Genomic DNA, 16,076 nt, shown 5'->3' with positions numbered 1-16,076 from the left:
GTCTCTGTCTCCTTCCGCCGCTGGGCTGCCTCTGCTCAGTTCGGTGCTTGGCGCATTGTTGTGAGACAGTGGTATTCTGCTCTTCTGGGATATATTGGATTTGTTCACATTTTATTAACATGACAGTTTACAGTTGGTATTTTCAAAATCTTTTTCCTCTTACTTGATTACTTGGAATTACATAAACTACAAAGCAGGTATCCACATGGCTCAAGGTAGCACAAATGGCCTAGGTAAAATTTTGAAATGATTTTTAGGGACCCGAGTTCTTACCTGTCGCAAATACTGGAGTCTTACCCCATCCTTTCCAAGCTAGGTGTGGTGCTCTGTGTCACAATTCCCTATTTTCTCCTTCCTGTGGCATTCTTTCAGAATCTCACCTGAATAATTCATTAGTCTGATGAAGAGTTTTTAGGGTGTTAGTGACTGATGGTGTCTTTCCTAACTATCCCTCTTAAGATAAGTTCCTTTTTTCTCCTTTTCCCCCCTCACATTCACCTCTTTGTTTATTCCTTTGAGTGTGTGTCCAGTATCTAAACCAGCCTGTATGTAGACAGTATGTTAAACACCATCTGCCGTGCTCACCATTGTATTCAAACGTGGGATTTTTGATCACATGAGGGCATAATCACCAATAGTGAATTTTTGATGGAAATATTTAAATTTCTTCTGTCATCTAAAGCATCTAGAATCCTCAGGGCTAGAAGTGTACTACATAGTGTGACATTTTGGAAAAACAGTATAGGGTTCTACCAGAAATTCTTGCAGGGTCGCTGGAGGTTTAGAGTTTGAAGTACCTTTTTATGGTGAAGATTTTCCTATTCTTTTTAGCAATTAGATGTGTAGTTCAGGTTATGGTAAGGAGATACTAAACAATGGAATATGTTGATGTGTATCTCTCAGGCTTATAGTTCTCTGTAACTTGACTTAGTTCATTTATTAGTAAGAAAACGCTTGGTTACACTGTCTTATCAGACTCAATGCCAGTTTCCAAGTCTTTTTAGGATTGGATGGATTTTGAGGTCCTTTCATTTGTTTAAATAATACAGGGATGCCTTTGTTCAATTTTATATTAGGCCATTTTATCAGGGGGCATAAAAACATTTAATTTCTAATGAGAAATATTCACTGCTCTTTTCTGGAAGAGTTTCACTTTGCTGACAGTGAAAATCTTTGGAAATAACAGCAAGGGTAACTAGAATGTCTGCGCTAACATTTAGCGTGTTAGGAAGGTTTCTGGCTGACATGATGACTTAAATTTTCAAAAGTCAGAACAGATATGTTTGAATTAGTAATTGGAAATAGGAGTTTGATGATATAAGTGATAGTTATGCTTGTGTATAGCTTACTTTTTGTGTGGAAAGAAAAATTTAATTTCTTGATTTCTTAGACTCACTCTTTTTTGTGTCCTCCAGACAATTTTTTTCCTATTAGGGTGAGATTCTTTGCAGAGCTTTTTCTAGAGTTTAAAAATAACTAGAAATAAGGGATCTGTAAGTGTTGCATTAGGACCATTAAGAAAAAACTGTAGATTTTAAACTTTATAAGTGAGAAATATGGCTTTAAAAATATGCTCAGTTTATCTGTCATGCCTGCAAAAGTAGATGCGTTTGTTCTGAAATCTAACATGGCTTAGTGAGGCAAGCCCATAATACTTAACTGTTAATATTAAAGGGAAAACGTTACTTTCTGGAAAATGTTCTGGTTTCTTCTGGGTATTATGAATCAACATTTTAAAACTTTCATTCACAAAAAGAAAAAAAGCAACTCACTCTGTTGACACTTTTTACAGCTGGAGAGACAACTGCACGAAGATGAAGAGTTTGCCAGAACATTAGCCATGCTGGATGAAGAACCTAAGAAGAAAAAGGTGGCGTTTTGGCTGGGCTTTTTGCACTCTGAATATACAATGCAGACCAACATTCCCGTTCACATCTTCAGAGCTTGTGTACTCTAAGCTCTGGAGATAGAATCATGAGTAGCTCTCCTAGAAAGAAGCTAAATTGTTTTAATTTATAAACATGTTGTTGGGGAAGCTCATGGAAGAACTTACTCTTCCCAAAGGAAGGTTGATGGAGCCGCAGCCGACCAGAGCCCTGCTTCACAGAACAGGGAATTGCAGGGAACCTCAAGTTTAGTGACTGTGTGTTTACCGTCTTTTTGGGAAGCACAGTTTTGCCATTTCTAATTAATTACCTTCACGGTCTGCAATAGGACGGTCTCAGATAATGAGTTTATTTTTGGGCATCTTTAAAAGCATTAAGATTTCTTTTTTAAGTATGGATTTATTTTAGACTTACTTATTTTGAGTCCCATTCTGTTAATATTGTCAGTATCAATATTTGACTATTTAAAAATACTTTACAGCAGTCAGATGTAAGACAGTAGTGAGTAGTGGAGACTTCATCATTTGAAAAGCCTTACTCCATCTAAAGACATTCCAGTTATAATTATTAAAAAATACTGTGTCACACGCCCCAGTTTGTGACCTCTTTGGAGAAGGGAGTTCTGAGGGAGCTGTGGAGAGAGAATGGGTATTCTTCTCTTTTGAGAAAGTGTTCTCTCATTTTTCTTTTGAACTTTAGATCGTTTTTAATGTCTTCTGGGTTTATATTTTAGTTCTTTTTTTTTGCCTTGGTGTTTTTCTTTTTAAAAAATAGTTTATCATTCTATTTCAGTTGTCCCCGTTTTTTCCTCCTTTGCCCTCCTCTGCCCTGCCTACCCCCCACTTCCCCCGTCATGTCCATGTTGTCCACGGGTTGTTCTTCCCCCACCCTGTTGTCCATGTCCACAGGTTGTTCTTACATGTGCCTCGACTAGTCCCGTCCCCTCCTTCCCACCCTGCATTTTAGTTCTTAGCCTCCTAATGCTGGCGGTTTGAGAATTGAGATGAGAGACTCACGACTTGGGAAGAGCTGGGATATTTCTTTATTCAGTGTATTTTTTAGACCCTTTTCATCCATTTTCACATCTGTAAAGTTAGAAGTAATAAAACATGTTTCATTTGCCCCATAAATGTGGATAAGTGAATGAAAATTTATTGTATTATCCTGCTACTTTGGAAGATGGCTCTTAATTTTAAAATTCATAAATTAAAAACTTTGTTAATGTTAACATATTTTGTCAAAATAGTTATCCTATTATTTGTCACATTTGACACTTTTAAAATTTTCTTAGGCTCTAAAGGACCCAGAAGAGAGAGAAACATTCTCATCTGTCCAGGCCAATTTAAGTAAAGCAGAGAAACATAAAGATCCTTATAAAGGTAATACTAGCAGGAAAAAAGTAAGCCGGAACATTTACCTTTATAGAAGAAAATTTATGATAACCTTGTTTAAACATTTGATTTAATAATTGCCTTATATTTAGTAGACACTATTTCATAGGAATATTGGAGCACGTTCCACTTTGATACTTTGAAAGCTATTTAGATGTTAGCTGGTGCAGGATGCTATCTGCTGTATGATCGTTGTGAGAAATGTTTGACAGCTCCTGGCAGCATGTTAATTTCCAAGTATACTAGTGCAACGTGTGAGTGGCAACGTAGGAAGACAAAGAACTAGATGTTTCAAGCTCATAGAGTGGACCGGTAGTTCATGTCATCTGAAGCTCTCCCACTGATTGTCCTTAGGTTTTATTTTTTAGTGGTTCTGGTCTTTAGCCATCTGCTAGTATAGATGGTCTTAATCCTGTAAGTCAAACTGTTCACATAGTAACTTTTAGTTTTTAAATTCCAGGGTTTGTGGCTTTCAGACTATATTACAGAGTTTTATGTGACATTATAACCAGTAAGTTATCTCTATAAATTTCAGATCATTGAAAATTATGGGTGGAATAAAGTCCATGTTCTTAGATGTAGTTTACCATATTATTTAAATTAATGAGTAATTTGTATTTAAAAACAGCTACCTTAATTTGAACTGGTTGTGCAACGAAGTAACATAAATGTTTAATTTAAAAAAATAAATGTGATATATAAAGAACTAAAAATCTTAATGTAAACGTTATGAAATCACGCATGACATTGTGTGCTACTAAGATTACTCAGTTGAGAAATGAAAAAATAATCTCGTTATTGGTTATCATTTTCTAAAAACAACAATCATAGTCTTTTCTGTCTTCCTAGGAAAAACAGAACAGTTTCTGAATGAAAAGAAGAACTACAGTCCTAAGAAGCAAACTAAATGTAAAAGTTCCAAAGAATCTCAGCAACATTCCAAGTCATCACCTCACAAAATGGGAGAGACTTCTCCCAAAGCTAGTACCAAGCTGGCGCTTTTGAAAAAGAAGGGAGAGAGTTCTTCTAAAGAAACAGAGCCTGTGGCCACAAAAAGAAAAGAAAGTGCCATTGAACTGAAAGAAACAAAAAGTCCTAAGAAAATGAAAAGTTCTCCCACTAAAAAAGAGGTAGAAATTTTCAAAAAGTGTATCATGTTGGGGCTATGTGTTGATTTGGGTTTGATTATTTTCAAGTTTTATTTCTAACTTTATGTACCTTTTGGATACTATCTTATTTAGATGCTGCTGCAGAACGCAGGTTATTAATATAGCTAAATTAGCAGGTTATTAATATAGCTAAAATATAGTTATTGTGTATTAGATATTGTGCTAAAACATACGGTATCTCATTTAATCTGTACAACAACCCTATGAGATATTTATTTTTATTACTTAACTTGTAAAGATGAGTAAATAGGCTGAAAGCGTTTAAGTGACTTTTATAAGACTAAGCAGCTATCCCTGGCTAGTGTGGCTCAGTGGATTGAGCACCAGCCTGTGAACCAAAGGGTCACCAGTTCAATTCCCAGGCAGGGCACATGCCTGGGTTGTGGGCCAGATCCCAGTAGGGGGCGTGCAAGAGGCAACCACACATTGATGTTTCTCTCCTTTTCTTTCTCCCTTCCCCTCTCTCTAAAAAGAAAGAAATAAAATCTTAAAGATAATCCAGCTGGTAGGTGACAGAGGCCAAAAAAAGCCGTGTAACCCAGTGGCCCCAACATGGACCTGGAGCCAGTTCCAGGTCCTAGCGCTGCCACTGAGCAGTTGTGCGGCCGGTCTGGCTCCTCCCCCTCTCTGCTTTGGTTGCCCCATTTGTAAAATAGAGATAATAACGAGTTAATATGCAAAACCACTTTAGAACAGTATCTGACACATAATAAGTTTTATGTAAGTTTTTGCTGTTATTAAAATAATCATTATTTGTGTTTTTCCTGCCTGTACTCCCTTTTACTCTTATATAACAATGTTGAGATACTGAAATCATTTCCAAAGGAAAAAACAGTGTAATCATGCAAAATGGATTCAAAAGTTTTCTGTGTTTTCATATATTTTGAGAAGAGAGTAGTTTTCTTAGAATCTCAGTTTGGAACTACCTTAGATTCATAATGAGAAACCACAGTTGCTTCAAGCCTTCTGGGACTTAGGCTTAAAAGCAGAATGTTGTCTATTTTAACTGCTCGTCACCATTCTTCTCAGCGCAGAGCAGCGACGTGGTGATGGTTTCAAGGTCTTTGCTGCTGCTGTTTGTGGTCAGTGCTCATGAATATGCTTGAGGGGAGAGTGAGCTTTTTGGTCTCAGATTTTTCTTCAATAAATACTTACCTGGTGGATGAATGTTTTTCTTCAGGCACTCTAAACAGTTCAGTTTACAAAGGCTTATCTATTTCCATTAAAGGAGAATTCCTCAAGTGGTACTGTTACTCTTCATTGTATTTTTCAAAGTTAGAATAGAAATGACTCAAATGTTACTTAAGCAGTTTTGAGAACTTCTGTTTACTAAATTTAATCTATCTTGGTCAGATAATTTTGACTTTATAAATGGGTACACTTCAAAGTTATTTTATAAGTCACTTTAATTCAGTATTATCTTTTTCATAGAATTAATGTTATAAATAAATAATTTCTCGATTTTGATATGTGCTGGGCTCTCTTGTGAAGCTTGTTAAAAATAAGGTTTCCCAGGGCATGTAGGCTGGGCAGGTGTATTTTAATAAGCCTCTCAGATGGTATGTACGCACACTAGCATTTGAGAACCCTGGTTTAAATGTAGTGTTCTGGTCTAGGACCAACCTATAATGGCTTATTTAACTTATAACGAAAGCGACTTGTTTTATTGATTAAATCATTTATTTACATTGAAATAATATTTGTCTACTCTCAAAGGTACTTGAGGTGGCTTACAAGTTAAAAATAATGTAAAACAGGAAGTAGTAAAAACAGCAAAGATCATTTTGTGATGGTTTTTGAGTTGGAATTATCTAGGATGTTTTCCCCACAAATACACATGCCCTAGCCATAACCCCATATCTCCGACTCAGAAAATTGGGGTGAGTCTAGGGATCTACGGTTGGAAAAATTTCCCCAGGGTTTTCTGAGAGATACCCAGTGTAAGATTTCCCGAGTAGAGTAGGAGAGATTAAACCTAGCAGGGAGAGTGGCGGCTTATAGAATGTGTCTGGTTTTTCGAGGGAAGCTTGCCTCTCGGTGTATGTGAGGCCATTGTCTGTCAGGCTGCAGTGTGAATGTCCCAGGGGCGTGGGGCCCTCTGGGTTGTTTTAGGGGAGCACAGAGCTGTAGGATAAATGTAGGATATCTTCTGGTGTGAGCAAATTTACATGAGTATATTGTGAAGTAGAACTCAAAATTCACGTGCATATTTGAAATTTTATAAAATACAATGTTTTGATTTTTTTCGCTTGAGGCTAGCGACTTGGCTTATGCACCTAATCTGCCCCGAGACACCTGTGTGCCTTTGAAGAGGGTGGAAAGGTGTGACAAGGGCATCAGCCTTTGGTGTGTACCAGCCAGGCGTGTGTAGGATGGGGACTCCTTTGTAGCTAGGAATGTTAACTTCAGGACCAAGTACAGAGTGACTTAATGCTTACTCGTTAGTATGTATTTTTAATTTTACATCATTTTGCTTGACTGTTCAATTTCCTTTCCTTATCCTTAAAGTCTGTAAGTCCTGAAGATTCTGAAAAGAGACGCGCTAATTATCAAGCATATCGAAGTTACTTAAATCGAGAAGGTCCCAAAGCTCTAGGCTCCAAGGAAATCCCGAAGGTAAGAGTGCTGAGAAGGCACAGCGTCAGCGAACAACTGAAGAGAACAGAAAAGCTGCAGTCACCATATTTGCTAGTTAGAGGTTTTTATTCCCATTACGAGTCACTGCTTAGTGCTTAGAAAATTTTTCTTTTAACTACAAGTAGCCCTGGTAGGGCTGGGCTTCGGAAAGGCATGCAGCACTTACAAGATTCTGTGCCCTCCTGGTACTTATGGTCTAACTCAGGAAAGAGGCCTTAAGTGAATTATTTACTTAGAACTGTGATATATTTGCCAGCCTCGCCTTTTGTACAAGGTGTATGAAAGCCTCTCTGCTTGAGAGGACTGTAGGCAAAGTGGTGTCCCCAAGGGACAGACAGTCAGTGTCAGTGAAGGCAGGGCCATGTGGGCAGGGCTGGAGGAGGGGCCGAGGGTACTGGGTGGTTGCTGGCCCCGCGGTGGCAGTTCTGGAGTGGAAGAGTTTGGTGGGGAAGCTGGAGGTGCTGAGATTGGGAAGGTAAAAAGATACTCAGTGCCACAGCGGATGTTAATTCAGGGGATGATAGATGATTGGGGTGTGGGGAAAGGCCTTGCATGTTGAAGTTTATAAAGTTATTTTGAATTTGTTGAGAAGCGTTTACCTGTAATGTTCACAAGATCACTTTAATTGCAGAGTCTTTCCAACCAGGAGATAACGTGATCTTGCCTTTAAGTTATGTACAGGTGGTTAGGTTTATCGTCATAGGAGAAGGCTTCTTATTCTGTGATAAGGGACCTTGAGATGTCGTTAGTCAAACCTTTTCTCTCCTAGCTGATTCAGAGCTATTCTTTTCTTTCCCGGATGGTAAAGGATTGAACTTGTATTGTGCTAGCCTTTGGATCTGGTTTAGCTTCCCTTCAAGCCTGTTTTAAGTCTGTTCAATTCTCTATTCAAAGAGTAAGAAGTAATTTGGGATGGTTTACATAATTTTCATTTTGCTTGGTTTATCTTTTTTGAACCATTGCAGAAATAACAAAATGTCTATAACTATACACATTTCTTTTTTTCCAGAGTTTATTCTATTTTTATTTTTTCACATTTTTTTATTGTTGTTGAAGTACAGTTGTCTCCATTTTTCCCCCACCTACACATTTCCATTAAGATTAAATGTCTCCATCCAGCTCACTTTGGCCAGTGTCTTTTAAGTTATCCTTCCAACTAAGAGACAATATGGTTTTGCTTTTAAGTTATGTGCAGATTGTTAGATTTCTGTCGTAGGATAAACAGCCAGAGAGAAGTGCAGGAGCTTGAACTTCTTTAGCTTTTCAGAATTGAAGCTTTTCTTTCTTAACAATAGCAAGAGTTTCTGTAGGTGGATTGTATCTAGTTTACTTAAAGTTATACGAGCTCACTAGTGGTTTAAATATTAAAAATAATAATGAAAATAGTATGAATGGTTAGTTTCAATAAGCTTTTCTAACTGTATTGAATGTGTATTTTCTGTTGCTGGTTTTGTATGTTAGTTTCTCGGGATTTTAATTTCAGGTTCTGCTTACTTGCTGTAAATTTCCAGCAGATTTTTTCATGCTGAGATTATTTATGATGTCAAATGAGAAAAATCAACTTCCTGCAATTCTGATGCCAAATATTTCTTTGGAAAGCTACCATGTAATTTCCTCTCTGCTTGAACATTTTGGTTTGCAGGGAGCTGAAAATTGCTTGGAAGGCCTCACATTTGTGATCACAGGAGTGCTGGAGTCCATCGAACGAGATGAAGCCAAGTCTCTGATTGAACGTTACGGAGGCAAAGTGACCGGAAATGTCAGCAAGAAAACAAACTACCTCGTCATGGGTCGTGACAGTGGACAGTCCAAGCGGGACAAGGTGGGTGCTGCTGTGTTCTCGGCACGCGGAAATGCCTGCCTGTTTTGGTAGGCTCCTGGCGTGGCCATTTGTAATAATGCCCTTTACACAGAGTTAAGACCAGAAAAGGAAAAGGAATTCCTTCCCCATGTTAATTCTTCTGCATGAAAGTTGGCTTTGAGCCCAGGCTTTTGGTTTTCCAACTGAATGCGCATAACTCCTATTTACTTGACTTTTTTAGTGTAGTATTCTAATTTAAGTATTTTTTTGAAGACCAAAGCAAATAACAGTTTTCTTGTTTTTTAAGTCCTAGGTACTCTTATGTATGCCACTTAAGTTTCTTATTGGAACTCTGTAAGTAGGATTGTGTTTGGCTCAAGTAACAGAATACTTTGCTAAGGTTGGTTCAAACAGAGCTGCTTGTTCCCTTATGTAACACGAGTCCCAGAGGTAGGCAGTTGCTGCGGACGGTTCAGCAGCTCAGTAATGCAGTGAGGCTAGTTCCATTCTCTGCCTCTTTCGTCCTTATTTTGGTAACTTTAGACTCTGTGCACGTTGCCTTGTGTTGGGAGATGGCCACAGCTCTAGGTGTTCATGGCAGAAAAAAGGGGGCAGTGGCAGGGTGTCATGCTAGCTGTGACTGGCTTTACAAGAGTGTTCCCTGGGACTCCTCTTGTGAGATTCTACTTACGTGTCGTTGGCCAGAGCTGCCGCGTGGCTATTCAGTGCTGTGACTGGAGTTGGGGGGATGAGTACTCTCCTGATGGCCTTAGACTGGTCGTAGTTTGTCACTGGGAGACGGACACACTGGAGTTGGGTTAGCAGGGAGGGAGGTGGGGAAGGAGTCTGCCCGACAGGCCGGTCTGGGAGGGGATGCAGAGCGGACTGAGGGCTGGTGCCTGCCCTTTCGAGGGTCGGGGGAAAGGGAGAGCACTCCAGAAAAGTGCCAGTGTGACACCTCAGGTACCTGCTTATTCTTAGGGATGCATCTGTCATTTTTTTCCTTTCAATGGCACTTTTTCATGAATATGGTTTCAAAAAATAATTCCAGCATTAGTTTACAAGTGTGTTTTTTCACCCATTAAAAGGCCTTAGAGTCTTTTTTTAAAACAGAAGTAATGGTTAGAAGAATACAGGTTTTTAATGACTTACATTTTTGATCACTAGGCAGCAGCCTTGGGGACAAAAATTATTGATGAGGATGGCCTATTGGATCTGATCCGAACCATGCCAGGCAAGAAGTCCAAATACGAAATAGCAGTTGAAGCTGAGGTTTGTATAAAATGAATTTGATTTAAGTTGGTTTATAGCAACTTTCCTAATTCATAGACATTTCTTGGGTGGGAACCAGGCTGTTGGCAAAAAGATTGACTTCCCCTTCTGCTGCAAATGAACCTCCCTTACTTCCTGTTGAGCGGGTGGACTCCACTTCTGGGCATCTTCTGTGGTGTGTTTCCTTACCTTTTTAAAAGGAATGTGAGGAGAGAGGGAAGACAGTGTATCGCACTTACCGTATCTACTTGTTAAACTTCCCATATTTTCCATATTCTTGCAGTGACTTTGTGCAAGGTTATTGCTTGAGAGTTCTTTAAAAGATACTTTCAAGAATCATCATGGCCCTGGCTGGTGTAGCTCAGTGGATTGAGCGTGGGCTGGGAACCAAAGTGTCCCAGGTTCGATTCCCAGCCAGGGTACATGCCTGGATTGCAGGCCATGACCCCCAGCAACCGCACATTGATGTTTCTCTCTCTCTCTCTCATCTCCCTCCCTTCCCTCTCTAAAAATAAATAAATAAAATCTTTAAAAAAAAAAAGAATCATCATGATCAATTCATTTTCAATGAAAGCTGTATTAGAACTTTCTCAGTTGTGCTAGAAACCCAGCCCACATTAACTTTAGCAAAAAGGGAAAATGGTGGCTCACGTAACTAACGTATGGGCAGGGTGGGCCTGGTGTAGGAATTACTAGAGCTGGAGAATTTGGTGCTTCTAGGACCCTTGCAGTTTTTGCCTCTCTGCCTTTCCTAATGCTAGCCTCATCCATTCCCATAGGTACAGGTCTTTTCCAAGCGCAGGACACAGGTGTGCCTGTAGCCAAGGTTCTTGTCTTCTTTCTGTTCCCGGGTTCCACACTGCATTTAGTTGCTGCAGCTTACTCTCCTTCTATCTGTGACAGTTCTTTTGTCATTCCTGGAGGAGCCCTTCCACCAAAAAAAAGGATTTCTTTGGTGTTTTCTTATAATTAGCTTGAGGGTTTGCCCTTTTGGTGAGGTTATCACAGAAGCAGAACTGTGCACTCACTTCACAGTGCATCACATCAGACGTCTCTTAATGACTGGTGACAGTAACCTTGGTACTTGGTTAAGTTAACGCCTGCCAGGTTTCTCCACTAGCAAAGTGAGTACTTTCCCTTTGTAACTGATAAACGTACTGGGGAGATACTTTAAGACAATGATAATACCTCGTTTCTCCTCAGACACTCACTCAGTAATTTTATCATTCACTAACTGGTAAAGAGGCACTAATTTATTTATTTATTCCATTTTTTTAATGATTTTATTTATTTACTTTTAGAGAGGGGATGGGAGGGAGAAAGAAAGGGAGAGAAACATTGATCTGTTGCCTCTTGCCTGGGCCCCAGGTGGGGACTGAACCCACAACCCAGGCATGTGCCCTGACCAGCAGTCGAACTGGTGACTTTCGTTTCACGGGATGATGCCCAACCAACTGAGCCACACCCGTCAGGACTTTTTTTAAATTCACACCACAAAATTTATTACTTGGTTATTATTCACACACCATTCTTAAAAGGAATTCACCCCTTTTCACTGTTATTCACACACCATTCCTAAAATCAGAGAATTCACCTGTCTAAGTCTATAAATCATAAATCAGTTGCTCTTAGCGTATGCACAAGGTTGTGCACCCATCACCACAGTCACTTCCAGAACGTTTTCATCACTCCCTGAAGAAACCCCGTGCCCATCAGCAACCACCACTCCACCTTGTGTCTGGGGGTTGGCCTGTTCCAGACCTGTCATTTAAAGGGGCCGTGCAGTAGTTAGCCCTTTGTGTCTGGCTGCTTTCACCTAGCAAAAAGTACTCCTTTTTATTAGTGATTAATATGCCATTGTGTGGATATGCCACAGTTTGTGTGTTCAAAAGTTGGTGGACATTGGGCTTATTTCTAGTTTGGGGGTATAATATAAAATAATAATATATATATAAAAAAATATAGTAATGCTGTTGTGAACGTTTATGTACAGGTTTTTGTGGAAGCATTAACTCTTTGAAAACTTTATTTTTCACTTACAGTTGACATTTCATATCACATTAGTGTCAGGTATGCGGCTTGGTGGTCAGACATCATGTAGCTCACAAAGTGACCCCCCGGAGTCTGGCACCCACCTGGCACCATATGTATGTGACTTGGAGGCACTAACTTTTAATTGCTTGGAAAACTGACATAAAAATCTCTTAATCCTCTACCATGTTGTTTTCAAGTTAATACTGGATTACTTATTTTTAAAAATTGCATTTGGGTGTTTTTCATTGTGTTTGCTGTTCATTTCTTTAAAGTTCGGAAGGTGATGATTTCCACAAGTAGGGTCCATTGTGAGAAGGCACACCCAGCTGGGTCGCTTGTTTGGGTATCTGAGATTGTCCTCTAGAGCACATTAGGCAGGGTAGAAATTGTCCATCTCACCAGGTTTCTTTTTCCCTCACTTTTCCAATTTTTAAGATGAATAAAGAAAAGTCCAAATTGCAGAGAACACCCTCAAAAAATGACCAAGGGAAAAGAAAAAGTAGTCCGACTAAGAACGAATCAGAATCCAAGAGGTGCAGACTGACTCCCAGAAAGGACGGCTGTGTGAAGTCAGTGAGAGAGGAAGCAGGTGTGTCTCCGAGAGGCCTGGGCTTCAAGGAGCAGGTGGCGGAGCAGACACGTGGTGATGGCCGCGCTGGGCAAGCGGCTGATGGCAACGGGGAAGACAAAGTGGCCGCTTTGCTCTGGGTGGATAAGTACAAGCCAGCCTCGCTCAAGGCCGTCATCGGACAGCAGGGTGACCAGAGCTGCGCCAACAAACTCCTACGCTGGCTCCAGAACTGGCACAAGAGCCCATCGGAGGACCAGAGACACGGTGATTCTACAGCTTCATTCGTGTGTGTGTGTGTGTGTGTGTGTGTGTGTGTGTGTGTGTCACCCTGTTGTTGCTCAGTGGCACATTTGTGAGGAGGTCGGATAGTTGGCCTGTGCCTCTCTCAGCAGGCACTCGTGGAGAGCCGGCTCTGAGCCCAGGGGCTGTGCTAGACCCCAGAGGTGCTGTCGTGAACAAAACACAGTCCCTCGCGTGGAGCTCATGGGCAGCGGGGGGCACGTAGGAGCCAGCCATTGAACTGTAATGTGCTGAGTACTGTTGGAGGGGTAAGCGTAGGGTGCAGAGGGGGTGGGGTGTGTGGTCAGGGAGGGGGATGTGTGCTTTCCCCCCTGGAGGAATGGCTGAGCCAAGACTTGGAAACCAAGAAGGTGTCAGCTAGGTGAACGGAGGGGAGGGAGTACACCTACCAAAAAGTCTGCAGGTATAGGGGAGCCAGGCTGCTCGGAGGGCCAGGGGGACTTGGGGGAAGGGCAAGTGAGAGGCTGCGGCACACTTACAGCTCAGGCAGCCCCAAACCCCGGTAGCGTGTTTGCCTTTGGTAGGCCTGACAGTCCTGAGCTTCTTTGGTTTCTGCGCTTGCTCACCGTGTGCTTGTCATGGAATATGAACACCCACGGCATACGTATTTAATATACAAAAGGGTGGAACTGAGGTTTCAGATCACAGATACTGGTAGTGGTTTGTTTGAGCTTCATCTGCACCCCTGGAGGATGTAAGAAATAGGACAGAGGGATGACTGGCTCATTCATGTGCGTGGTCGCTAGGCATTGGCTGATAAAGCCAGTTTACTTGTAATAGTTAGTATAACTGCAATGATACAGGGTTACATTTACGGGGTTCCTCTCTTTCCAAACCCACACAAAATCTACCTGAAAGTGGGGGTGGGGGGAGTGCTTTGTGTGCCTGGAGAAAACTTTAAGGCCCCAGGTGATCTGTAGTCCCTTTTCTCCATGCCTGCAGTAGATGGCGGTCTCTGTCAGCCACTGTGTGTGTGTGTGTGTGTGTGTGTGTGTGTGTGTGTGAGAGAGAGAGAGAGAGAGAGAGAGAGAGAGAGAGAGCAAACACCCTTTGTGTCCCAGGCACCGTGTCGTCAGGGGAGGGAGAATGCTGTAGAGCTGTGCAAAACAGTTGAAGGCTCAGTGTCTTCATTTCATTTTTCTTTTCAAGATCGTGGAGACCGATTGTGCTTGCTAACAGCTACGGAGGCGTGCTGGGCATCTTCTCTGCTCAGCCCGAGCATCCCCATAGCATCCCTCCCAGGCACATCACATTGTCATCCTCATGTGATGAAGGGGGCAGCAGGCCAGAGGGGTTAAGTCACTTCTGAGGGCCTCCCTGCTGGTGCGCGACAGCGTTAGGGACAGGTGCAGTCAGGATCGGGGCCAGGTAGTCTGCCCCATGACCTGTGTTTTGTAGCAAAGGAAACCATAAAAGTGTTATTTCACATCAAAGGCTTAAAGTTAATGCATTTTAAAAATTAATTTATTTTGGGTGGAGGTGATCTAGGGAGTAGAATTTTACTAAGTGCTCTGGAACCTATTGTTCGTACTTTGTAGAAAATAATCCTACAAATTTAGAACTACGCTGGAGGACTGTTCTCGATGCTAAATTTGTGCACAGTTAACCCAAAATTTCGGTTAGGTGCCATAAGCTAACACTCTGGAACGTTTCTCTCCCTAGCAGCGAAGTTTGGTAAATTTGCTGGCAAAGACGACGGCTCCAGTTTTAAAGCGGCGCTGCTCTCAGGCCCCCCAGGTGTTGGCAAAACCACCACGGCCTCCCTGGTTTGTCAGGTGGGTGTTCCGGTGCGGTGTGGCTGGGAGGCTAGCGCAGGGGCGGGTGTGTGCAGCGGGTGTGCACATGTGTGTGAGTGTGTAGTGGTGTGTGTACATTTTAACCTGCTCTGTGCATACTTTCCTGAAATTAAACCTTTAGAATTTGCTTTGGTGTTTGGGATATTTGTCATTTTCATTCTTTTTAAAAATATATTTGTAATTATAATAATAGGCAGTATTTGCTTGTGCAGGCAGTGTATTAAGCCTTTTGGTGGATTATTTCATAGATAACAGTGTCACAGCCCCTTACAGATGGGAACACCTTACACGCCCTTCTGAGAAGTGTGTGCACTGTCACTGTCCTCGTGTGACTGTTGCGGTGGGCTGAGAGGAGGGCAGTGGCGCAGTGTGAACCCTGACGAGGGGGACCTTGCCTCCGCCCTGTTGTCCCTGTGGTCGCTGTTCCCGGACAATGAGAAGACAGGGCTGTCGAGCCAGCCTCAGTGGGTGTGCATCAGAATGGTGTGGATGACATGTGAAATGGGACCAGAGTGACACAGTGGAGGACTCTGAACTTCTTTTACATTTATTGCGGGGTTTACTGGTCCTCTCTCCCAGAAGCTGATGGTTTTGTTTTATCTTTGTTGTAGGGACCAGAGTGTAACGTTTTAGCTGGTATAAGAACTATAAAATTTCCATGCTATAAACATGAAAAAAAAATCTGTTTTTCCCTAGTCTCTACAATGGCGAACATGGCTCTTTTTTTTCTTGTCATTACCTTTTTTGGGAATTCAATTAAGGCATTTTTTAATACTTTATGATTAAGATGGTCAGTTTTGAGAGATAAACCAGAGTAACTTGATTTTTCCTGATTTGAGAGGATGATTGTATATAGGGATAATTTGACAAAGAATAACTTGACTTTATTATTTATCTTGAAGTCAAGAATTATAATAGATTAATTTTACATCTGATATTGAAATCTTGGGCTGGTTATATTTAATTCTTTCTAGGACTTCAAGAAACAAATAGTAAAATTGCTTGTTCAAATATATTCTCCCAGGTTTGTGATGTATCAGCCAAACTTGTGTGTTTGTGTGTGTGTGTGGTATGTATGAATATGATATTTTACAAGTCTCTTGGTTATGAGGCATGCTATAGTTAATTTCATTGTCTGTTATTATCTTACTTTATCTTTTTACCCATGGTTCTTTATATGATTTTTCTACCCTCTTTCTTTTTTTGGTGGGGGAGGGGA

At 41.1% G+C, this 16,076-nt stretch overlaps 1 protein-coding gene across 5 annotated transcripts in view; it reads left to right on the top strand.

The window, feature by feature from the left end:
- RFC1 (replication factor C subunit 1) overlaps positions 1-16,076 on the top strand; it is a 61,184-nt gene that overhangs the window by 33,820 nt on the left and 11,288 nt on the right. For 2 of the 5 annotated variants that reach the window (XM_045834351.1, XM_045834355.1), the window contains 9 exons: positions 1,793-1,870; positions 3,178-3,265; positions 3,738-3,788; positions 4,127-4,407; positions 6,955-7,062; positions 8,726-8,905; positions 10,052-10,156; positions 12,626-13,025; positions 14,724-14,836. In XM_045834351.1, the coding sequence (XP_045690307.1) occupies positions 1,793-1,870; positions 3,178-3,265; positions 3,738-3,788; positions 4,127-4,407; positions 6,955-7,062; positions 8,726-8,905; positions 10,052-10,156; positions 12,626-13,025; positions 14,724-14,836 (1,404 nt within the window). The remainder of the gene's footprint in view (positions 1-1,792; positions 1,871-3,177; positions 3,266-3,737; positions 3,789-4,126; positions 4,408-6,954; positions 7,063-8,725; positions 8,906-10,051; positions 10,157-12,625; positions 13,026-14,723; positions 14,837-16,076) is intronic. The other 3 variants (XM_045834352.1, XM_045834354.1, XM_045834353.1) reach the window with 3 other exon arrangements.

Source organism: Phyllostomus hastatus, unplaced genomic scaffold (genome assembly GCF_019186645.2).
Source record: "Phyllostomus hastatus isolate PE091 unplaced genomic scaffold, TTU_PhHast_1.1 phas_contig_196, whole genome shotgun sequence".
NCBI classification, from domain to species: domain Eukaryota; kingdom Metazoa; phylum Chordata; class Mammalia; order Chiroptera; family Phyllostomidae; genus Phyllostomus; species Phyllostomus hastatus.
Note: the sequence above shows the minus strand (reverse complement) of the source record. Positions and strands in the feature narration are given on the sequence as shown.